Genomic DNA, 25673 nt, shown 5'->3' with positions numbered 1-25673 from the left:
TTTTCTCACCATAGAACCCAGAGGCAGCAGGTACAAATGAAAACACCAGAGGCCCCAGAATTTAACCCTGTGGAACACCAAATGTTCCGTTATACATATAATTTTTTCCAGTTGAATTATACTACAGTGCTGATTATGTCAATGTAGTACAAGGGATAATACTGTACATTGGAAATGGTAGCAATTGTTAGATAGGAATGTCAGGGAAAGACCAGTTCTTTCACTATGCAGATTAGGTCCATAGGGTCTCTATGCAAATCAAAGACTCTTATGGCCTGAGATCCTCAATTATTCAATAGACAGGTTTGTTTAGCATTCAGTGAGTATTGCATTTGGTAGTAACAGTAGTAGTGGGAAGACTGGGATGAATGGATGAGTGTTTATATGAGGAAGGCAGGCATTAGACAAACAACATGCAAACCACAAACACTCTCATATGTGTTTGTGTTCAACTGGCTGCTTCTTTATGAATAATCCATCCAATGTGCTTCCTGGCCAGGTGATGCAGTTTGGCGAACTAGAAATTCTTTCAGTGGTGTATAAATTGGACTTGAGAGCAGAGATGCTGCTGTATGATTTATACGTGCATCATTTTCTAAAACACAGCATAAACTCTGATCTGATAATGGCTGTGCATGGCATTCATTGAGGTCATTCCGGCACTTGCAGTAATTTTTATAAAAGGCCTTCTCTCTTTGTTAGTGCCCTCTGCTGTTATACTTGATTAGTGGAAGCTGTGACTCTTAAACGCGATAAAACTGACCAGTGTCTGACCCCCAGATGCTATCAGATCACAGCTCAAATTGTCATCCTCCTCCTACAATAATGGTCCAAGCCATTTTTTTCCTAAGTCAAAACTGAACCAAATACTGTTCATATAATATTATAATATTAATTTCAGGGGTAGAATGGAATGATCTGTTTAACGAAGGATGATTTTAAGAGAGATAATAAGACAATGTAATTTAAGTGTTATGGTCAAGAGGAGCATCCTTGGTTATCCTGCTCCACCTTTGACTCTTTTCTATCTGCCAACTTTTTCCCATTCAACAATAGCATCATCAGTCCACCTCCAGTGTTACTCTGCTGGATAGCATCCCATCTCTGTGTTCTGACCAAAGCACTTACACACTCACTACCCCCCACTTACTGTTATTGTTTTTTTGTTTTTTTTTATGTTGTGTAAAGTGGATTTTCTGCCCCCCCCCAAGTCATATAAATTATTATTAGATTTATTTGTATTATTCATTTTTACTTTTATTATTATTAGGACTGCGACTAACAATTATTTTATCAATAGTTTTGTCAATGAATCGGATAAAAAACACGTTTTATTTTCTATCCCTTTAGTCAAAAACAGGACATTATTTCAAATTGACAGTGCAGAAAATGCACAAACAAATTGATCGTTATTCAGTTAATGGTTTGGTCTGTAATGTCAGAAAATCGGCAAAAATGCTGACTATTGTTTTCCAAAGTAAAAGCAGATGTTTGGCAATGTTTTGTTTTTATTCAACCCAAACATAATCAGTAAATATTTACTGTTAACGAGGTTGAAATTCCAAGGATTTGGACAATTTTAAATAAAATAAACAAATAAATAAAATAAACACTATCTCTAAATGATTAATCAATTAGCAAAATATTTATTAATTTGATAATCGATTAGTTGTTGATTTATAATCACACCTGTAATTATTATTATTAAAATGATATGTTGACTTGCTTTTGACCAATACTCACTGTGAGCGGAAGCCTGTGGAGAATTTCTTGAGTTACATTAGGCGGGGAATGGGATCCATCAAGAAATCAAAGGCTTTAGGAGGAATGAACTGAATACTGATCTTCAGTCTGTAGTCTTGCTGGGCCACTGATGACACAAGAGATCCCCCTTTAAAAATAAATGAACTAGTTATTGTACTCTAGTCAGAATTATACTTTTTTTGGGTAAATTATCAGAAGAATATGTTATATGTTACTGTTTGTTTACTGTGTGTATTAGCCAAACTCATTTAGAGGATTTAAGTTTGTGTCTCACAGATGGTTTGCTGATTTTGCGTGCCCTCTTAATTTAATGACCATTGCGGATTTTCACACCACGAGTTGGCGACTGCGGTAATATGATGCCACTCTACTCTTTATTATTCTGACCCTGGAATATTGCTGCCATTGACCTTTTCAGAGGCAATGACCAGACGTGAAACACACGTTGTCTTTGACGAATGGCAGTATTTGGAGTGGCTGATTTTAAAGACATAGGGACACGGTCAGTCTCCCTCTCACGTCCGCTTCCTGTTGGCGTTGACAAACAAGGCTTGGATTGCTCAGCATGCCAGGCATTCTTTTCACCCTGTCTTTCCTGGAGTTTTGAAAGGCCTCTGAGCCTCCCACCCAGAATCGCCAAGCATAAAGACACACAAAGCTGCGGGGTTATTCAGTTTGTTCTAAGCTCTCTTCCCCATCGGCTGTTTGCCTAGTAATTCAATTCAGATGTGCAGGATCCAAAAACATGTTTGCTTGAATGAAATCCACCCCTCCACCCACATTGACTAAGGACTGTGCTTTTCTTAGCGCCATTCCAAGTTGGATAGCCAGGCGAGGTACTGCCACCTTGGCCTTTTTAGTTAGCTTCAGAACCTCTTAGGTTGAGAGGGAGATATTTTCTCTGCACTGGCTCCTTTGCTTTTTTCCCCTGTTAAAACTTCCTGTTACTTGGTCCTATCACTGCAGGACCAGTATTTGCTGTTTTTAGTCACTAGCTTAGAGGAATGCACCATTGCACACTTGTTTGCAGAAAGCACTTCTATGTAAAGAGCATGGTTTCTATCTGCCATTGTTGATACCATCTGGTTCCAGGTTGCTTGTTTTGTGTCCTACCACGTAGATGTTGTTTATATTTAAAACACAGCTCATGTTACATGTGGTTTCCTTAGTACACTTTGCGTATGGGTCATGAATACTGATATATGAAGCTGTCATAGGCTAGAGTAATATTACACAAATAAAGAAAGTCAATTAAGCCATTGACAAATTACTATTTTGGTTTGAGCCATTATTAAGTCATCATTGCATCTGTACATTTAATCCATGATTTTGGGATTAGATTATTTAGATAAACAAATATTGATTTATTTATAATTCCTTTGACAATCTAAGCGAGAAGACTTGAACATCTCTTTAGTCAACCCGGGAAAAACAGGTCATAATGGCTTGGTGATTTTGTCAGGCTGAACTCAAAGGCAGTTTGGAGTTGAAAGTTGTGCCTTCAAACTCTAAGATATGTTTAGAGCACAGTATTGGCGTATTCCAGGCAATGAATTATTAATAGGCATCATTTCAAATTCTCACTGAACTGCTTCCCAAAATGTGTTGGCACCCAGGTCTAGAGGTCTCAAACAGCCTTCACAATATAGGGAAAATTCCAGCATGTCATATACACAAGCAAAACAACAAAGCACAACTCAAATATACATGACATGTGGGACGTGGTATTGCAACCAAGCAAGTCCACAATCATTCTAGCTTGAAGCTTCATTAAAGCTTCCTCTTAGTTTTAGGGGAAAAAATACTTTTAGTAAGTATGCATTGCCCTTAAATGCTCTGGGTCTGAGGAAACTCAAAAATCCTTGAGCAAAGTAATCTTAATATAGCCATGTTTAACAGCGGTAAATATTTTCCTCTCTCCATCTGGCATCACCAGAATCAAAGTATGCTTTAGACATTGCAGAAACCAATTTGTTTGAGATTTAAAAGGAGGAAACGGCGGAGCCCTCCTTCAAAATGGCAAAAAAAATTAGCATGGCGGAGATTTGGAACAATTCTAAGCAGCGTGAAGCAAGAGCGTGTACAAATGGTTCAATGCAAACCTTGTTCCCTTCCAGACCACGTTGGAGAGACGAGAGGTCGGGAAGGGGGGTGGGGAGGGATATTGAAGAAAGGTTAGTCTGGATGAACAAGACTCTTTTCTCCCCCCGGCACCCCCTCCCCATCCCTTGACCCTCCCATGTGACAAGTTGAGCCAACAAGTGCTCTATTCAGCAGGCAGCCAGAAGGAAATGACTGCTAGGCTGAGCGTTGCCTAATGAAAGTAGACGCTGGTTGTTGTTATTAGCTTTATCCTCATTGGAGTGGTAACGCTGGTCAGATCTTGTCACGATTCCCATTTTTCATTGTGATGCAATGTTTGTGTTGAAAAAGAACCATGCAAGTGCTCCAGTAAAGGCAGGTTTTATCTCGGGACTTAGTGTTCTCCACGAGGAACTTCGAGTGTTTTTGTGAGATTGGGGTCATACATAGCACAATGTGGCGGTGTAATCCACCCATTCGCGTCTATTTCCCACATATCCGCCAATTTACTCTTGTCAGACTGAGTGGGAGATGATGTCTCCAGTTGTTTACCGGCATTAAGTTTACCTTAGTCTGATTGTTTGTGGGTTGCCAGTGTGACATTTGGACATGGTTGTGCTGTTGTTTTTCTAGTTGGACTGAACAAACAGTTCTTTCCTCTGCTAAATGACTGTAATGGTCTTGGCATGTGTCTGCTAGGCTTTTTAAGTGTTCTTTGGTTCTGATCCAGATTGCATCAGAGGAATGGTCAGACACATGCTGAGCATGAAGGCCTTTCACAAATGAAGACATATTCCTTTGATTAAACAAGAGACAATTGCTGAAACATTTCGTGAATATGCAGACCATGTCTAAAGGGGAACTCAACCCAAAAATAATAATATGTTGTACCTTAATGCACCTGTTTTTCTCCATCTCAGGAGGCGAGCATTTTGCCACTTTCTGTCAACTAAAAATTACGTCACAGCTGCTCAGGGCTGAGGTAACAAGTAATCATGGCTCATTTGTATTCTGAAACTGAGTAGTGATTGGTTGTTACCCGAGCCCTGAGCAACTGTGATGTCATTTCCAGTGGAGAGCAAGTGGCAAAATGGCAGCCAAGAAAAGTTTGGGGTTGACTTCTTCTTTAAAGTCAATATTCTTTATACCAATATGTTGTACGTGCCTCCACTAGTCTAAAAACATTGACTAATATTGATTTTGTGGAATATGAGCTAAAGCAGGAAAATCCTTGTTTTCATCCATCTCGAGGGGCGACCATTTTACCACTTTCTGCCAACTAAAAATGACATCACAACTGCTCAGAAAAAAACCCCTATCATATCTCAGCTTCAGAAAACAGGTAAGCCGTGATTGGTCGTTACCTGAGCCTTAAGCACCTGTGATGTCATTTTCAGTCGACAACAAGGGATAAAATGGCCGCCCCCCTGAGATGAATAAAAACTAATGGCTTTTGCTGCTTAACTCATCTTCCACAAACACAATATTAATTAGAATGCCTTGTTTAGACTTGTGGGGGCACATAACACATATTATTGTAAAGAGCATTTATGGGTTGACTTCCCCTTAAAGTATTACCACAGCCAGTGATCACCTCCTAAATTTGTTCTATTGTTTTTTTTCTTGCATCAACAGTCAAATAAAGTTCCTGTGGTGCAGCATGCCCACCATGTTCACCCGCTGACACCCCTCATCACATACAGCAATGAACACTTCTCTCCTGGCACGCCACCGTCACACCTCTCTCCGGAAATACTTGACCCAAAGACAGGTAATGTATCATGGATGAAATTTTAATTAATGATGAGTATAAGTTGATAGAAGACATACTATAAAAAGAATGGTTTGGGTTTCAACTTGAATTTCTGTTTGATACACTCAAATAAAACGCACACGTTTAAGTCATTACATTAACAAAAAGTAATCTGAACAATTAAAGAAAATGAGGAATGTTGTCAAAATGAGCACAAACCTTCCTACACTCCTTATATTGAGCTCGTGAAACAGGTGTTTATTCGCACTGACGCAAAGCTATTGCTTTTAAGTGGCATGTATGCCCTGCATTTAAAAAGCCTGTTTTTGTTTGTTTGTTTGTGGCATCTATAGGTATTCCTCGGACACCTCACCCATCAGAACTTTCTCCATACTACCCCTTGTCTCCTGGTGCAGTTGGTTCTATCGCCCATCCGTTAGGCTGGCTCATGCCACAGTAAGTTTCTTACCACTCAAAAAATGTAGGATGTTTAGTGCAATATTTAGCTTGTGTTACAATGGAAAAACAAAAATGCTTTACACTCCAAATAAATAACACTAATGATAAGTTATCAGTTACGAGCAGGAACATTTCTGAATTATTCCAGGAGTCATGGAATAATTTGCCTCGGTGCTTTTCCACAAGCAGGGGATTTGAGTTGATGAGTAGGGGATTAGTTTGCTGGGTTTGCTGTCAGCTGTGTGTGATCCACCTCACATTTCCCTCACATTCTCCTTCTATCTCTCAGGCAGGGCCAGCACATGTACTCCATCCCTCCTGGGGGATTCCGTCACTCCTATCCAGCACTAGCTATGAATGCATCCATGTCCAGGTGAGTGCATCAGGTTTAGCAACACTCCCACCTCCCCAAAAAGAGAAATCTTATACAGTGGAACCTTGGTTTTTGAATGATCCAGTTGATGGCAATTTGGTTTATGAACTAAGTTTTGGAAAAACAATTACCTTGGGTTATGCACTATTTTTGGTTCCTGAGGAGTCTCGACGTAGATGCGTTAAGTCTTAGTTGTGATTTTTCTTGTGCCACGTAAACATCATTGGCTCAATGTGTCATACATTGTAGGTATGTTTGTTTGCTTGTTTGGCTCTAGATTAGCATTCAGAATTTCAGCGTGGCTCCAAAAAAACTGAAAATTGCTACTTATCGTGTTATTCGGAAGCCTTATCATATGATTGATTGAAAAAAGGGAAATAATAGCTAAACTTGAGAATGGTGTTTGTGTTAAGAAGTTTAACAAAGGTGCACACAAACAAAGACACAAATAAAAAATGAATAATAATAATTTTCTTGCATTTGAACTCACTAACGAAAAAGAATATGCTACGGACGAGGCACAGGCGCCGTTAAGTCGAATCAACGTAGGTTGTGTACGACGTAACTCAAGGACTTCCTGTAGTATTCTTATACGGCGTCACAAGATGGATTAAACTCGTGAACTGAGGCTACACTGTCTGCCACTTCCGTGACATCCATGGCATCTTTGTGTATGAGGTATTTACTGAATATGTAGAATAAATGTCAGGCTTGCCATTTCTATAAAAAATGAAATGACACATTGGGAACGATTTAAGACTATGAAAGATACAAATTAGCTATGACAAAATGTCAGATCCCAGACTGCCGTTGTTGTTAGAACGGAAAGGGAAGTAACACCTTTCAAAGACTAGTTTGGCTTTTTAAATAGATGAAAGAAATTAGATCAATATGCTAAATCTGTGAGTTACCCCAATGTTTTGTGGTGCTCATACACATACACACATTTGGAAAGACTCAATCAGGACAGAATCACAGCTTATCTGAAGCAACACAGAGTGAACTCTGACCCTCACTCAAAATGGAAATGTGGGTAGTCTTATGGTGACAGTTGAAAAGTACATTTACAGCCAAAGATGCACTTACAGTGAAAAAAACATAACTTATTTAAAAAATGTATTCAGTTATTTTGTGTGTGGTTACTGTCAAAATTATTTGGAGTATTATACAGTATATCTTGGCACAGTTTAGCATAGTCTGCATTTACTTAAACAGTTCATGAGTATGCAAATCTTCTTTAGAGAAATAGTGAACTTCACCAGATCTCTTCCAAACCACTGAAACAACCTCCATATTTAGGCTAACGCTGACTCAGTCAGTGTGCATTTTAAATTAAAGCTGCTGACTCTGCATTTAAATAAGGAGAAACAAGGCTGTATTGTATAGTATCTGTCATGATGCACGCAACTTTGCTAAAAGACTTAAAATCGAGGAATTGTCCACCCTAACAGGACCTCGTGATAGTTGGGTTTATGGTGCCTAATTTCTCCCACAGAGCTTCATTGTATAAAGCGTTGGGAAAAAACTGAAAGATACTTTAAAAAGGTGTTCTGTGTGGAAGGTTGTTAGAACACTCTTCCTGGTCTGGAACATGGCAAGGAAAGTGGTTTCAGGTGTCACGGCCATGCTGTCACCATGGTAGCAACACACTTCACTTTCTCTAGCCATTGCTGAATAAAGGAGTCTTTTGAAAAAGTCTTTATTTGAACAAAAAAAGCAGGCATGTAACTCATTGTGTATGTGTATGAATGTAGTCTAGGCAGACACAGATGCTTAGCAAATTTCTCTCGAAGGTGAGAAGGGGCAATTATCTGGCATGTCTCGTTCATGTACTTTTTATTTATTTAATTTCCCTCCCCCTTTTGTCCATAGCTTGGTGTCCAGTCGTTTCTCCCCTCACATGGTGAGTCCTCCACCACACAGCCTCCACCAGACCGGCATTCCCCATCCTGCCATCGTGTCGCCGGCCATCAAGCAAGAGCCCAACAGTGACAACACTACAACATCCATGCATGCGTAAGATTAACTAGCGTTCTGATTTAAAACCCTACCAAGCATTTGCTGTAATATTCACTTAATTAACACCATCTCTTCAATTGGTCGGACCTGCAGGAAATCTCCTATGCCTCCCAAAAAAGAAGAGGACAAGAAGCCTCATATCAAAAAGCCTCTGAATGCTTTCATGTTGTATATGAAGGAGATGAGAGCCAAAGTAGTGGCAGAGTGCACTCTGAAGGAAAGTGCTGCCATCAACCAGATCCTTGGAAGACGGGTAAGTGGCCCAGACAGAGGTAGTGTGTGTTTTATCTTTTGTCCACTGGGATGTTGACTAAACCTTTGATATACGTTTCCTGTTTTTTTTGTTGTTTTTTTTACCCCACAGTGGCATTCCCTGTCAAGAGAAGAACAAGCCAAATACTACGAGCTGGCTAGAAAAGAGAGGCAACTCCACTCCCAGCTCTACCCTGGATGGTCAGCACGAGATAACTACGTGAGTAGAGCAATTTCATAGGACTTTACTATTTGTAATCAAACTGGATCTATGCACATTAACCCCCCTCCTCTTTTTTTTTTTTAATGTGCACAGGGAAAACGGAAAAAGAGGAAGAGGGACAATAAACCTGACTCAAAACCAGAAGGTAATAAGTCAGTCACTTTATACTTCCGTTCCAAACAAATTAACAAAACTCAAGTGCAAGGAATACTCTGAATCTACTTTTGTTTTTTCAATTTCCTTCTCTAACACTACCTTCTTCACTCTATACTTTGACAAGCAGCTTATGAGGTACAGTGTCAATAGTGGCAGGTATGTCAGTTGTGCAATAAATATAATACCGTAAAATCCCTTTTCCCATAATAATAATTAAGGTCGTTCAAAGAATTTTTAAAATCTGGTTTTCCAAAATAACGAACAAACAACTGGACTTACTTAAATTTCAACAGTGCTTAGGAGCACACTATTTTCTTCTCGAGAAACATTTGTGAGAATTTAGATTTTTGTCTACGAGACTAAAGCTGGGTTTACATGGAGCCACGTATTAGAATGAAAATGCGCCATATAAACACCTCAATCGGAAAGAAAAGGCTGAATCCGAATGGAATTTCATTCAGAATAACGGGTAGTATATTCCTTTTGTCAGTCTAAACGAGCGTCATGTAAACAGTTAAATCGGAATGGCCAGGCTGCGTCTTGTATGCACATGTTCTGTCTTGACGTAAATGCGTTGTGACGCCGTCGTTTCCGCACATTAAAATGGCAGCGTCTTGCCAAGAGCTCGTCTGCGAGGGGAGAACTTGTTTTAAAGTACCTGTACTTGGAATTTCTTTTTTCACAACTACTGTGCTAAATGACGAATGAACTCCATCTTGATAAATCACATGATCGATGCCCGCGCGTCCCAAGGCTGCCGCGGGCCTGTTCTGATTAAAAGAAAGGAGCATGTAAATGGCAGATCGGAATGGATCACGTCACATGTAAACAGATGACCACAAATCTTCATTCATAATGATTTCAATTGGAACGATAACTAAAAAGTCTCCATGTAAGTGTAAGTGACGTCAGAACCACAGTAGCGATTGTGCTCATCTTGCTTGCTTAGCGGTTAGCTTCTAGCTGCTAACACTGGACATGCTAATGCTGGAGTCAACACTAAATATCAGCATAATTAAATTGGTTTTTTTTAGGCGTCCTTAATTTGTAATTCAACTTTATTTCAGGACGACGTGTTGTTGACGTTGATGGTAGTAGTTTGCAACATTCTGCAACCGCAGTGATACGCCGCGACACGATGCCAACTTCAAAATAAAAGTGTAGCTCGGTACTAATGTACTCAGTGATTACTGCATTTGTAAAGATTTTATTTTTTAAGTCGGCCTCACCATGTTTGCTGCGTGTTCCGTCATGGATAGCTTGAACAATTGTTGCTGCTGCTAACTTGTTTTACATATTCCAATATTTTGAAACGAGATACTTTACTATTACCTAAATTTGTAAAACATCTATAATTTTTTGTTGTTGCTATGAATTCGTGTATAATATGGTGGGATGATGTTGGATCATTTTATATGGAAAATTCACTGGATTTTACGGTAATATAATAACATAAATTGCCCAACTTTATGGCCCTCCACATTTCAGTGTTTGGTGTATCATGTTTTTAATCATTCATGTGTACCCGTTGAATCTTGAACATTTTTCACTTTGCAAGTTGAACATTTCATTGCTACCATCTCCACTGTTTTAACAATCACTCGGTGACTTCTGTCACTGGCGGCATTAAGGGACGTGTACCAGTTTTTAGGCCAGCATTAGATCCATTATTCAAATGCTTCCATCTCTCCTTTATGTTTGTCAGACTTCTCAATAAGAAGCAAGAAACAGTGCGTTCAGTACCTGCCCTCAGAGAAGATGTGTGACAGCCCAGCGTCTTCCCACGGAAGCATGCTGGATTCGCCAGCCACCCCCTCTGCAGCGCTGGCCTCCCCAGCAGCACCCGCGGCCACTCACTCCGAACAGGCCCAGCCGCTATCGCTCACCACCAAACCAGAGGGGCGCATGCACCACCACTTTTCCGTACTTGGAAAAGCTTCGGGAGGCACATCTTCCTCATCCTCCTCGTCATCTGCCTCCCAACCGACCATTTCTATCCCAATTGGTACTTCAGGTAGCCAGCCGACTACACCCATCCTGAGCCGGCCGATCCCTTTCACATCTCTGCACCCTTCCATGCTCTCACCCCCCTCGCCTTTCCATCAGGCAGCCCTTCACTCCCACCATGCCCTGTTTCAGTCACAGCCCTTGTCCTTGGTTACCAAACATACTCAATGAATCTGCAAACACAATTTTTTTTTACAATTTATTAAGCTGTATATTGCTTTTCTTTAAGATAGGTAGTAGAGCAACCTTTTTTTCCTAAATAAAGAAAAGGAAGAAATATTATTGGTCAATATTTGACTGTCTCCTTTTCTAGATCTCTCAATGAAACAAAATGTATTTTTTGTAAAGTTCACTGCAGAACCAGTTTTGTTTTGATGCATTTATCCAACAAACCTCTTGTATAAAAGAACCAATGTACATACAGTTTCTTTATAAAAACAAAAATCGAACAAAAACACATATTCTTTGTAGCCAAAATCTGATTAATGTTAGTATTGTTTTTTTGTTTTTTTTTGTCCTTGAGCTGGCCAATAATTTTGCAGCCCTGTTTTCAATTCACAAGTGTGACCCTTCTTTGACATGTTAAATAAACATTTGAAATGGTTTCTTACAAAAAATGTTTCCTGTTTTTTATGTTCATTTAGTCCATGTGATTTGATAAAGTTCAGTTTTATAATTTGATGTAGTTAGGATTAATATTCCCGTGACCACAACAAAAGCTTTATTGAGGAGTGTTGTTTCATGGAAGTCACGCTTAAATTGAATAACGGTCTAGAAAATGATTGTCTGTTTAGCTCTGGAAACGGCTAAATTAAAATCTTGCTGATGCCGCCGCACAGTTTAATGTTTAATAAAGCACATTTAGGCAAACCACATTGGATAATGAGAACCCGAACCAGGCTGACAAAAATTTAAGCCTGAAGTAAACACAAATAAAATAATAATGAACATCTGCTCCTTCTCAACGTATAGTGTCCCATATCAACGACAAAAAAGGAGGTCAGCTCTGTCCCAGCACAGTGAAACCTGCTCGGGATCCTTGTTCCTCTTGCACTTTTACTGCATCTTTATTCACCATTTGGCGAGCAGCTTAGGCTTTAATTAATTCATAGCTAATGGGCTGTAGCCCTTGGGACCTCATTAGGCATTTCAATTAGTGAAAAACACACAAGGTAGGTTACAGTTTTTGGTGCCTTTGGAGATGAAGAGTTATGGCAGAGATGGGCCAATTATGCAGGAGCAGGGGGACTGACCTGGGCAAACACTCATGTCCCCCAACAGCTTTACTTGGATACATCAGTAACATCTAGTGGGGTACATTATGGATGGAAAATTGGCCCAATGATTGTGTTGCCAATGAAAGCACATGCATGGATTATTGTCTAATATGATCCAACATGAGCATTATATAAAAAATATACTGTTTTAAATATATGAATGCACTGTCAGAGACTCTTTAATCTAACAATATATTGTTGAATTGTACTATACCACAGTGAAAGGTGTGTGAAATGTGCTAGTTTCTTACATGAGTCACAAATGTATATCCTACTAGAAACACTACTAAGTAAGATTTACTAGTGCAGTTCTACACTACGGCTAATTATAACCTCATTTATAACCATATTGCTAAATTAATAGTTCACTCGGACAAAGCCAGTTAAAACTGAGCATTGTTAATTTAAAAGGATAACTGATGACCTTATTATCGGCTGTGATTCATTGATCTAATTAGATCCTAATGTAAGTAACTAAAGACACTGTAAAACTAATCACAACCAAAACGACCAATCCTCTCCGTTTAGTTTGAGGTAAATACCAGCCATAATAAATCTTAACACTTTTTTGTGGCTATTTTTCATTCAAGGCCGAAACGTGATGCCATGGCAGTTGACCCTTAGCTTGTCACTTAAACCTCACAATCTGTCACTTAAATCATAGGTAACGAGATGTCAAAACAGCCAGCGACTCATGTCTCCTGAAGGCCACACATGGAGTATATACTGCCAGAGGTAATTAGAAGAAGTAACTCAAAATATGCTGGTTATTTCAGGCTGTTCGTCTGAAATTGGTACAACGGCAATGCTTAAAGATTCAATATAAGAGCTGCTTTAAAATATCTGCCTGAAAAAGATGATAATTAGTTAAATGATTAATCTTGTCAGGGAGGTGTGTTTAGTAATTGTGGTTGGGTTGTAATTTGTTCGTGAGTAGAAGTGCACTACTACTTACTACTTACTATTTTACTGAGAGGACTTATTTTGGTTACTATATTTAGCTACATGCGAGGAAAAAATAGTAGAAAAGGTCTCAGTATGATGCTCTGTTTTACACCACTAAACATACAGTACAACAAAAGCAACACTTCTCTGACAGTGCTGTGCCAAACTTCATTATTGTATTTGTAAAGGCAGACATTGTTGATGTGATTTCGATTTGATGTGCAAATAGGACAGCTGCAATTTGGAATTCACACAGATTTCTGTATAACGGTACATTGGTTATAAAATGTGATGTGATCTTCATCTTCAGTACAGTGTACATAAAAAGTCAACACACCCCTGTTCAAATGTCTCATTTTTGTGAATTAATAAATGAGACTTAAGCAAATAATTTCGAAACTATGTCCACCATTAATGTGACCTACAACCTGTCCAACTCCATAGAATAAAAAAAGAGGTGAAATAAAAATAACTGAAATAATGTGGTTGCACAAGTGTGCACACCCTCATAATTAGAATAAGGCTATGTAAGTGCCTCAGATTAACTCCAAAATAATAATTTTCATCTAGTAGGTTTTTTTTTACTTTTTTTTTTTTTTGCTTTCCCACACAGGCACAAAGGTTTTATTTCAAACTTTTCACAATCCCTTCCCCCTCGTCTAAGGCCCCAGTTGCAGCTGAGGAAAAACAGCCCCAAAGCATGATGCTGTCACCACCATGCTTCACTGTACGTATGGTGTTCTTTTAGTGGTGAGTGGTATTATATTTGCTACAAACATACCTTTTGTAATTATGACCATAAAGTTCAACCTTGGTTTCAGTGGACCGCAAGAAGCTCCCAAACACAACTGGGGAAATGGGTGCAGGAGTGAGCCAACCCAGAGTCCAATGTGGCAGGGATGGATGTGTTTGATATAAGATGCTATGCTCTATTTAAAATTTTTTTTTTTGAGTGTTCTATTCTGAAGAGGCATTGCCCGATGTGGACCATACCTTGCGAAAAAGAGCTTTCACAATACCTTTAATGAAAAATTGCTAACTTGCATAAAGCTGGAAAGGGTCACTAACATTTCTAAAGGCCTTGTTTTCATTCTAAAACTGATTGTGCATGACTTGTTAAAATTCAGCACATTTACTCCTCTTCTTAATAGCAGAATGAATCGCAGCACAGAATGTTCACTGAAGTGAACATGTCGGCTAAAGATTTTAAGCAATATCCGGCACATGCTAACTAAACAGTTTTGTTGACCAAAAAGACTAAAAAGAATGCATGTAATAGGAGGAGACCAAGTAGGAAGCCACTGCCATCCAAAAACATTGCTACAAGTTTGAAGTTTGCAAAAGAACTACTGGCAAACTATTGTGTGGACAGACAAAATCAATATTGAGTTGGTTGGAAGAAACACACAAAGCTATCAGCGGAGATGAAAAAAAAAAAAAGGCACAGTCCATAACCAAGAAATATCAACCTAAATGTAAGTATGGTGGAGGGGGCATCATGGTTAGGGCCTGGTTGCATTATCATAATCAATAGAAAAATGAATTTCAAGTTTATCAAAATATTTTTCCTTTATGAAAGGAGGAATGGTCCAGAATTCCTCCTGGCTCTGATATTTACTGATTTACATGTTGTGGTCAGTATTATTATTTTTTTAAACAGTAATTGTTTGTATTGTATTAGTTCAAGAAAGCTGTGTGTGTGTTCTTGTGTCTTAGTAGACATAATGACATCACATTTTATCATCTATTCCTGCAGAAGGCCAGGTAATTCTTGCATTTATTTCAAGTGGAAGTCAACCTTAAACATTTCTTAACAAGCAATATGTTGTATGTGACCTCACTAGTTTAAACATGACATACTGATTAATATTAAATTTGTGGATTATAAATTGGAATATGAAATATGAAGCGAAATCCAGCCATTCTATCCATCTCAGGGGGCGGCCATTTTGCCACTTGCTGTCGACTGAAGATGACATCAATGTTGCTCAGGGCTCAGGCAACGACCAATCACAGCTCACCTATTTTCTGAAGCTGCACTGTGATTGGTTGTTACTTGAGACATGAGCAACATTGATGTAATCTTCAGCCGTCAGCAAGTAGTAAATGGCCGCCCTCTGAGATGGATAAAAACGGCTGGATTTTGCTGCTTAACTCAACTTCCACTAACACAATATTAACCAGAATACCATATACTAATAATATGCCCACTAGTTGCAGTGCTCAAAATTCAGATTTTTTTATTTTTTTTAATATCGCTCAGTGAATTCTTCAAATTCTTCTCTTGCCATGTTTTTTTTTTTAATTAGCATTTTTAACCGTCACCTTGATCTTAAATTCACCCAAGCACAATATTGTACCCAGTGAATTAACGGGCAAGCAACCTATCAACTACAACTAATGACGCAAAAATGGCGAATGCACATTAAGATAAGCTTTATCAAAAGGCCTATTCCATCAACCTTATTATCTTATAAATATTAGGAGGCTATGTTTGTGTAACATGGCTTCTCAAAATGAAATGAATCGATTGTTTCTGTAAGCATTTCTGAGCTTAGCAAGACTCAGCTGCTGCTTTTGTGAAGTTAGGTATGGCTGGCTGTGAGCTTAAGAACCTTGTTAATGTTTTATTCATACCTATTTGACCTTAAAGATGGAAATGCTAATGTTTGTCAAGAATGAGGAGGATTATTGGACTTTTCAAATGTCAAATAGCACAATTAAGACATATTCATTACAAGAACCAAGGTCCCTGAAACCCTGCTGAGATGTAAAACACCTTAAATTAACATTAGAAGACTTACCTTATCTCATCCCTTAGTAACACCGGCATACATTTATAAAATGCCTACTAGTAAGAAAATAAAATGTTGAATAAAATGGCCATGCAATGCAGATTGCTACAGAAGTAATACGAGGGAAACAGATCACATGCAGTATTTTTTTTTCATTTTCTGGTTGTAATTTGGCAATAGTTTGCACATCCACCTTATTGCTTAAGGGCTGTGGGTTTCATAAGACATTCACGTCGTATAACTTATTGTGGCTGGCTAATATAGCATAGTAAATAAAAAAAGACAAAATAAAAACAACTAATGTATGGCATAGTATATAAATATATTTGGTGGTAAATCAGGGTGAAATTGGAGGATATAAAGTAAATGCAGACAGAATCGATCACATCATGCATGCATTCCATCCCCTTTGTTTCCTTTCATAAAAAACACACAGAGTCCTTTAACAGGATTATCATGTAGAGTATATACATTTTTTCGTTATGATCATCCACTCTCCCTTAAAGATGCCTGTAACCTTTTGGAATGGAATGAATGAATGAACAAACTATTGAATGAATAAACGCCCTTGACTGGTGACTCACCTGATCTTCTCAATGTGCTTGTAAATCATTTTGGTAAGTGATTCTGCATTCTCGGACAAGCGTTTCTGCTCTCCCAAAACAATGGCAACCCTAATCCTAAAAACAACAAAAACATGTAGGCTAATCAAGTATCTATGAAACTACAGTAGGCTACATTTGAGAACTCCTATGAAAAATGTAGATGGATACACGTTTTAGTATTAGTGAAAAGGGTGGTGCGGGGGGGGATATTTCTTTAATATACGTACTTTTAAGGCTCCTCGTTGAAACAACACACATTGCTTGAAGCCATTCCCCATACAACCTGAACAAAAGTCATCCCTGTCCAAAATAGCGGTCGCGTTATAGCAGTGACATCTAGCGGCGAGCTAATTTAATAATAATTTGAATAACTTCTGCCTCCAAACTCTAGATGACGGTAACGAGCAGTTTGCGTGCGTGCGCATGTAATGTGGTGCGCACGGCGCACAGAAGAAGAACCTAGTACATACGCGGAAGAAGGAGGCAGACCTATGACGCTGTCAAAACTGTCCTGTCCACTTGTCAACGCGGATTTGATCGTTCGATTAAAGCTGTGACCGATCAATTACAGCGGTTTGCTTTTCTTTTCGAGCACCATGAGGTTTGTTTTCCTGGCATGTGTTACAGTTGTGTGTTCATCCGTGGTGATAGGTGAGTAGCTTTTTACACGTAAACCTAATATTGACGTCCTAATTAACGTTTACCATCGATTGAACCGGTTGATGTTTTTGTAAACCTTGCCGGCAAGTAAACTCAGCAGGGCAGCTTTATGAATTTGTATTTGAACAGTTTCAGCTTTGCGTTTATAAAAACGGGCTATATCATATAAGTTAATAATAATAATAATAATGATGATCATGCAAATAACAAGCAAAAACACTTAACGAAGTTGTGGGAATTCTTTGAGATACGAACTAGTGATGTAAATTTTGTTTTTATTATAGCCGTTGATCAAGCGACTCTGTAGGCCACCCTTCTTCATTTGGACAGTCCAGTGCGTTCCTGTCACACACGCCACCAAACGAAAACGTCACATAGCGTATTCGTATTTTTGGTAACGTAGGAATATTTTCATTATAATTTGAGGTGGCTGATTGCGGTTACTAAATTAAATCACTACATGTTTTAAACCAAAAAGTGAAACAGCAGAACACAATATACACAATTGGTTAATTGGAGCATTCACTACGTTGTGAGCAGCATAGGGATGCCAAGTGGGTGCAAGTGTTTTATAAAATACCACGTGTGACATAATACATACTTGGACTAAAGATGCCACAGTCTTTTTTTTTTTTTTTTTTTTTTTAATGGTAAAGCAATCTGTTCACTCTGCTCAAAAGTAGATCTGAAAGGTAATGTAATCGTAATCTCTTGATGAAGCGGTTCAGATGATGGATGGATGGATGGATGGGCTTCAAGAAATGACCAGGATATATCCAGCCCAAAAAATAAAAACCTAGGATATGACTTTTAGACTATATCACTCAGCCCCAGAACAGTTAAATATTTTAATGTGGCTAGCTTGTTATGGCACACATTCTGATAATGTGCGGGTGTGATTTAATCCCATTTTGCAACAAGTAATTGCTGTGAAATGTCAAACAAGACCACATTTTAATGTATCATCAGCCAAATAAGGTCCTGTCAAAGAACATGTCACCAACAAATCATAATGTGATAATCAGTTGATTGACAGAAAAACATCAAACCGGTCTAACATCATAAAGCAGGCAAGTAAACGAATTTTGAGAGACACGAGAAACAAAAGGTCAGATTCCAACTGCAGAACACTGAGACAACTTCAATTTATCAAACATTTCAAAGTCTTTAATACTGCTGTCACAATGTGATGCTTTTTACATCATATAGGTCTTGGTTCGATTCCGAGCTGTGGCCTTCCTGCGTGGAGTTTTAGTAGCATCAGAAAGGCTTAAAGAAATACTTGATCAGTGAGCCATTTTCAGCAGTATAGTTAATATTTTGTCAAGAACAAATTTGATAACTTCATTATGTTTTTATGTAGGCTACAATTAATACCTTTTAATAACAAATTTTGTCACTTGCTGTTGACTGAAGATAACATCACCTGTGCTGAGGAAATTGATAACGACCAATCACGGCTCACCTGTTTTCTGGGTTTGGTCAGGAAACTGAGCCATGATTGGCCGTTAACTGTTTCCTCAGCACAGGTGAGGTGATCTTCAGTCGACAGAAAATGGCAAAAATAGTTTTTAAATGTATTAATTGTTAATTAAAAATAATGAAATCATCATTATTATTATTATCATTATTATTATGGACAAAATATTATCTCCTTACTGTTGAAAATGGCTCAGTGAGCCAAGTATCTTTAATGACCTTGATGGGTCACCGAGATGGTTCCCACGGATAGTAGGACGTCCCCAAGGACCCGATGAGTAGCCCACTGGCCTGTTGAAAATAGTGCACCGGTGATGGGACATTATGATTTCCTAGGAATGTTGTACGAGGGTCAGCGTACAGTTTTTTTTTCTTTTCAAAGTAGTTTCCCAGCACTGGTCACGCACACACTTATCCCATCTGCACAAGCTTCCGTATTCTCTCAGCGTAAAAATCTTTGGACTGTTGTCTCAGCCAGTCGCTCACAACACTTTTGACTTCGTCACTTTCAAACTTCGTGCCTCAATTTAGCCCACTTGTAGACATTTTTTTCGGCTGAAACATGTGACACCATACACAGACATAGACATTCTCCTATGAATTTCCACTGGTTTGCACCCTTTATCAACCAAAAACTTGATAACTGACAGCTGTTCAAACCTGGAGCATGCTTCTTGGGCAGCCATCTTTGTTTATCGCCAAAACTCAGTTTTTCTTTAATCTACAAAAGAAATAAAATCCATATATAAAAGAAGTAAAACAGAAATATGTATAAAATAGTAAGCTTCTATCTGTATTAGAAGTCATTATACCGAAAAATTCACCTTATTTATTGAATGACCCTCGTGTAAATGAGAATAAATCAATTACTTGAAAATGTAGAACTTAAATTTTAGAAAATGTATTTAACTACCATGTTTAATCATTATTGATAATTACTGGTATTGTGATAAATAACATGGCCAGTGTCTATACTATTATAAATATTATTTGTTACTAATAAATATATAAAAGGAAACTTTTGTGAACGTTTCATTTCAGAAGGGTAAAAGCTCTCAGGTCCAAAATTATGTTGACAGCTGCTCTAAGTAATGAAAATGAATTAAAACAATGGTAGTGTATTACTGACTAGCACTTTTCATTTAAGGAAAATAAAGAATGATATACATATACATCAGTATAATTGGTTATGATGAAATGGCCTGATTTAGAAACACTGATATGGATGTAACTGGAGTGAGTTGCATTGTTTGAGACTGGCTTTAAAAGTACAGTAAATACTTTGTATCATTGGCAGTGTATTGAGGTATAAAAAAGCCATTATGTTATTATGTTCCTTCGACTCTCTAATGTGGCTACAACTTAACAGTGTATTAGACTGCACGGAACCACACTGCCCCTCAGTGGCCAAATCGGGTACGACATGAACAGGGCTCTAAATAAAGGCACACACGGACAAAGGCAAGACAGTATAAAATAATTTAAATAAAATCCATTTTGGGACATTTCAAATCGATTCTGAATCGTACTAAATGAGAATTTTTTTTTGGCACACCCCTATTAATTATATTGAAAAGCAGAGTATCTATACATGTCTTACTTTAAAATACAGAAATAAAAGAAAATGTCATAGTTCCATTATGGCCTGAAACTCCAGAATAGGGTGCTTGTTTAGTCTTGAAGGGAAATAATAAGTGTATTAATTTCCATAGGGGCCCCAGCACTTGCTAAGGAGGGTGAAGATGTCCAGAATGCACCTGAAAAAAAGGACCAGACAAAGACCGAGCCTAATCCTCCAACACAGAAAAAGAAAGATGACAAGGTGAATGAAGCTTTAACAGGAAAAGACCAGAACCCTAAAGAAGGTAAGGGAGATGTGAAAGATACGTTGGAGGAACCTGCCAACAGCAAAATAGCTCAAGGGGATCCAGAGACGAAAGAAGGAACCACAAAGGACCCAAAGTCAGATGACCCTACTAAGAAGAAGAAATTAGGAGAAGAACTAGAAAATAATGCAAAGTCTGAAGAAGAGCCTCCAGAGGGGGTGAACTCGCAAGGAGAGACCACTCCTAAAGAGAAATCTGACGTAGATCCTGCACAGGAGGGAAATAAGAACGTAAAATCAAAAGAACCTGCCATCAAGGAAATTGCAGAAGAGCCTGAAAAAGATAAATCAGAAGAGCAGACAAAAGAAGGGAAACCAGAAGAGCAGACAAAAGAAGGGAAACCAGAAGAGCCTGTAGAGCAGGCAACCAAAGGAAAGTCTGTAAAGGACGACAAATTAGTCGAGCCTGTAAAGGACAAGCCAAAAGGGGAGGAGACATCCGAAGGAGAGCAAGGAAAGAAGCTACAATTGGATAAACCTGCCAATGATGCAAAATCTGGAGGAGATGAAGACAATAAAACGGGAGTCAACCATCATTATGAGCGACCTGCTGGAAGTGACGAGGTAGAAAGTAGTCATTTCTTTGCCTACCTTGTCTCCATGGCAGTAGTGGTTGCAGTGCTTTACATCGCTTACCACAACAAGCGCAAGGTACGTGGCCTATCCAAATCTGTCTCATTAACATCGTTTTCCTGTTTATGTAGTTGCTACTGGAATGATCACAGTATCAACTGCAGTTTATGGACACATATAGACTGACAAAACATTCCTGCTCACGTTCTCACCTAAGGACAATTTGTTTGTTTTTAATACAATCTCTGAGGAAATCTGGCCTCCTCAAATGAGAAAAGGGCAGATTTATAATTTCAGAGGATGAGAGATTTGTTGACGCATAGGGGGTTCTTGATTGGTAAATATTTTTAATATGCAAAAAAAAAAGAGGTTATATTTATTTTAGTCTTAAACTTTAGCCTTTGATTCTTTAAGACTGTATCATTATTTGTAACAGTATTTTGAGTAATTAAAAAAAATATACTATCATTTCAATTAATGGTGGCTTTGTGTATTGAAATCCTTATCATTCTTGAAGCTATGGTGCGGTGGTGATAAAAGAACAGTCTGTGTAAATAGTGTGGATTATTTTGGAAAATAACAGACTGAATAAATTGGAAGACATTTTTTATTGTTAATACAGAATACAGGTGTGATTATTTCACACAACCCAAAATATTAGGCTATTGTTCTTTTATTTTTGTATGTCTCCAACCTCTGGCATTTCATCCAATGCTAGAATGTTTTTCTTCTCCCCCCTCAGATAATTGCCTTTATTTTGGAAGGAAAGAAATCAAGATCTGCTCGTCGACCAAAGTCCACAGACTACCAAAAATTGGAACAGCATGTAAGTTTTTATTTTTTGCTTTTTCCATCTTTGGTTAGAATTTGATTAAATAATTCTCATGTGGTTTTTTTCCCTCTCAGTTGTAATAAGATGCTGTAGCCTTAAGACACTGAATGCACTGCGGGATGGCGTCAGAGGGAGTGAGTGAGCATTTGAACCGAGCTGCATTTTGGATCATGTGAAGATTGTTCTATATTGTAGTTGGATGCTTCTTGCATGACTATGCAGATGACACTGTTGCCTTATTGAGAGATTGGGTAAAACATAGTCATAGTTATGCATGCGTTATTTTGCACCTGTGTCTTTATTCTACTTTAATGATGAGAAATCACGACTCAGGATGTTTCAGTCGCCGATGAAAGCTTTGTTTTCTCGTTATGTACTTGCTTTGTTTGTACAGCTATCATTGCACTGTGAGCCAAATAAGCCATTATGACCCCCTGTAAAAAATATTTTAGCATTTGTAAGGTCTGCAGCTACCTATCTCAATTATGGTATACCAGTTAATTCCCAAGAATTAAAGATTGTTTGATAAAGTCATTCAAAAATTCTGGAATATATGTCTTTTATGCTGGGAAGTGAATTAAAGGTTTGGCGTTTTTATCAATTAAAGCAAAAAGACTGGAACCTGCAAGACTCAATTGAACATAAAAGCCACTGAAATGCAATGTTTGACAAATTTAGTTTTGTGCTGTACCTTTTTATTACAATATGTATAGTTTCAAACATTGAACTTGGTAGAGGAAGCAAGGTAGCTAGTTCCTGAAATGTTTGAATTAGTTCTGTATTGGATGGTGTTTAACCACTATTCTGTTGTTTGCAACAGTGTAAATGGCACTGCATTCCTCCTACTTGGTTGCTTTGAGTGCAAATTCAACTGATTTATTTTAAAAAGGGAAATGACCAAAAGATGTATTCCTTAAAATGTGGTCGCACTTTTGGACATAATGTATGAATAATAGGGGTAAATAATGCAAAAGTGCTTGTTTTTTTTTGTTTTTACCCGTGTGTGCAAAATGTAAAAAAAAATTCACTACAGTTAGACATTATTGTACTGAAAGTAACACAGTTTACAAATGACAGTGGTCATAATTAATGAAGAAGTCAAACATGTCCGGTTTCTAAAAAGCCATCATTTTAATAAATCTGGCTAAATGTTTGAGACGTCCTGCTGTCTACAATAAATGGGTTTTGTTTTGTACTTTAAAGCTGTGATGTCGTTTTTGCCCCCCCCACCCCCTCCCCTCCCACATCATATACCTAGCGAAGTAGGTTGTGGTTATTAATTTTCCGCTTTAAATTGAGGACACTGGAGAATGTTACACAACCTTTTGGGGGAAAAAAAGTTAAAAATGCAGCATGCCTGATATCGTCCATTAAAACAGTTTTTTTTTTCAACAGCACGTTTTAATGCAGATCTTAAATTGTGCACTATGTTCACAATGAATACTCATCAGTCAAGACACCGAAAAGTTCATACACATGAGAAGCATCAGAGTGGCATCATATTTCTGGCCTCCTCTTCATACATGTGAGGTATCTCGCCCATGGACGAGGACACCATCCGGACAGACGTGCACCCACGAAGCTCCTTCTCATACTCGATTAATTGCTTCCAGAAACCATTATTGGGCCTCGCCATGGGCCGACAGGTCTTGACCCTGGCATGAGCCTCCGCCAGAGTCGCATCGCGGTGCTTGACTAGAAAAGCCATGCAGAGTGCAGCGGAGCGGCTCACCCCCGCGTTGCAGTGCACCAATGTGCGACCACCGCTCTGTGATACGTGCTGTATTTTATCAGCCACCTCGTCAAAGTGGTCCCCGAGGGGGCTGGACGGCGAGTCAGGCAAGGGAATGTGGATGTACTCCACGCCGTGAAGAGCGGCACTGCAGCTTTTGGTCTCCGTCACGTTTATGATGCACGTTATGTTGTTGGCACTCACCAGAGAGGCACGACTCGCCGCTCTGCCGTTACTCACATAAAGATGTTCGGTGACTTGACACAAACCAGAAAGACTTGTAACGACCAAGGGATGCATCAGTAGCCAAGCGATGTTTTGAATAATGTCAACAAACTAGCCATGCCCGAGTACAAACGTAATGGTCGATTCTACTTCCGGTTGTAACACAGCAAAGTGGGCCCACATTTGTGCACGCTGTCGCCCCCAGCTGGGCGAGATACGTATTTTAAGGCATTAAAAGGTAAACATAGAACTTAAACTCCTTTACCTAAGTAAAAGTACAAGGTCTAAAAATAGTTGCAATTAAGTTTAATGGAAATAATATGCAGTACATGTTCTCAACTTTATTTATAAACCACTTTGAAACAAGCTTTGCTGTATACAAAGCACTGTACATGGAACAAAAATCGGCAATGCAGTTAAGTAATTATTATTGTCACAATAAAAACAATACAATTTTCTGCACACAAAATAGTTTCCATTTTTTATGAACTCAGGCACCTTTCACACCAAGAACATTAGAACAAATCAATAGATGAACAGCGTTAATGCAAGCTAAATGGGGATCAGTATGCTAACCAGGATGAACTGAGAAAAGGTTTTTGAGTTTTTGAACGCCACACAAGTTGCTGTTTTTTAGGCATGCAGGCACAAGACAAAATATTAATCGCAATTTTTTAATGCCAACGCTGGCAAACATTAATACTAAGCCTGAGGGGAGGGTTTATTGCCTTCTTGAATCCGCAGCGTAATCGTCGTTAAAGGGATACTTGACTTATTTAGCCATTTTCAGCAGTAAGAAGATATTTTGCCTATAATTAATGTTATAACTATATTATTTTTCATGTACAATTAATACCCTTGAAAAAACATTTTGCCACTTGCTGTCGACTGTTGACTGAAGATGACATCACGCGTGGTCAGGAAACAGGTCATGACCAATCATGGCTCAGCTAGCTAAAGTCACATGACCAGACCCAGAGAACAGGTGAGCCGTGATTAGTTGTTACCTGTTTCCTAAACACGTGAGACATCATCTTCAGTTGCCAGCAAGTGGCAAAATATGTTTTCAAAGGTATTAAATGTACATGAAAAATAATGAAATTATCACAAAATGTTATCTTCTTACTGCTGAAAATAGCCAAATGAGTCAAGTATCCCTTCAATGCTCCCTGGTTCATGTTCCGCCATGTCCAAAAAGTAAGCAACCTTTTTCCAAAGTAATGAATAGAAGTAAAATATAGAGACCTGCTAAAAATACTTAAATTGGTAGTTTGTAATGTTAAAATTGCTAGCAAGCGGGCTTAATGACAGCATAGAATGACTCACTCCTGTGGAAGACGTTATTGACGTCAATTGCAGAAATTGTGCAAGCTTTAACAACACAATCTGATGAATTCCCAGGAACTCAGCTATTCGGCTGTATAAGCAGCCCTCAAGAGGCAATGATTGTCTCAAACGTTTTTGTGCAACAAAATATTAAATTAAAGATACCATAATTTTTTGTCAGGCCTCTTTCATGAGTTAATTGACCTTTAGCAAACCACACTCCCAAATGGTCAAGATCTATCAAGCTTGTG

The 25673-nt window shown here is 38.5% G+C and overlaps 3 protein-coding genes across 3 annotated transcripts in view; 2 read left to right on the top strand and 1 right to left on the bottom strand.

Annotated features, from left to right (window-relative positions):
• The window catches only part of tcf7l1b (transcription factor 7 like 1b), a 36743-nt gene extending 25056 nt beyond the window's left edge, over positions 1 to 11687 (top strand). Inside the window, exons 5-12 of the mRNA XM_086076658.1 lie at positions 5482 to 5617; positions 5953 to 6055; positions 6348 to 6431; positions 8304 to 8447; positions 8544 to 8703; positions 8815 to 8922; positions 9019 to 9070; positions 10787 to 11687. Coding sequence (XP_085932784.1) covers positions 5482 to 5617; positions 5953 to 6055; positions 6348 to 6431; positions 8304 to 8447; positions 8544 to 8703; positions 8815 to 8922; positions 9019 to 9070; positions 10787 to 11259 — 1260 coding nt within the window. The 3' untranslated portion in view covers positions 11260 to 11687. The remainder of the gene's footprint in view (positions 1 to 5481; positions 5618 to 5952; positions 6056 to 6347; positions 6432 to 8303; positions 8448 to 8543; positions 8704 to 8814; positions 8923 to 9018; positions 9071 to 10786) is intronic.
• Positions 11688 to 17166: 5479 nt separating this feature from the next.
• Positions 17167 to 23341, top strand: tgoln2 (trans-golgi network protein 2). Its single transcript, XM_086076738.1, has 4 exons — positions 17167 to 17361; positions 20562 to 21385; positions 22050 to 22133; positions 22214 to 23341. The coding sequence occupies exons 1-4, from the start codon at positions 17307 to 17309 to the stop codon at positions 22217 to 22219; spliced, it is 969 nt and encodes a 322-aa protein (XP_085932864.1). The 5' UTR covers positions 17167 to 17306; the 3' UTR covers positions 22220 to 23341.
• Positions 23342 to 23408: 67 nt separating this feature from the next.
• LOC147173917 (dual specificity protein phosphatase 18) lies at positions 23409 to 24260 on the bottom strand. The gene has a single exon (XM_086076739.1). It carries the CDS (start codon positions 24169 to 24171, stop codon positions 23626 to 23628), a length of 546 nt encoding a protein of 181 aa, XP_085932865.1. The 5' UTR covers positions 24172 to 24260; the 3' UTR covers positions 23409 to 23625.
• Positions 24261 to 25673: the final 1413 nt, after the last annotated feature.

Source organism: Leptonotus elevatus, chromosome 5 (assembly GCF_054856555.1).
Source record: "Leptonotus elevatus isolate MCC_2025b chromosome 5, RoL_Lele_1.0, whole genome shotgun sequence".
Taxonomy (NCBI): domain Eukaryota; kingdom Metazoa; phylum Chordata; class Actinopteri; order Syngnathiformes; family Syngnathidae; genus Leptonotus; species Leptonotus elevatus.
This window is presented reverse-complemented; position numbering and strand designations above follow the sequence as displayed.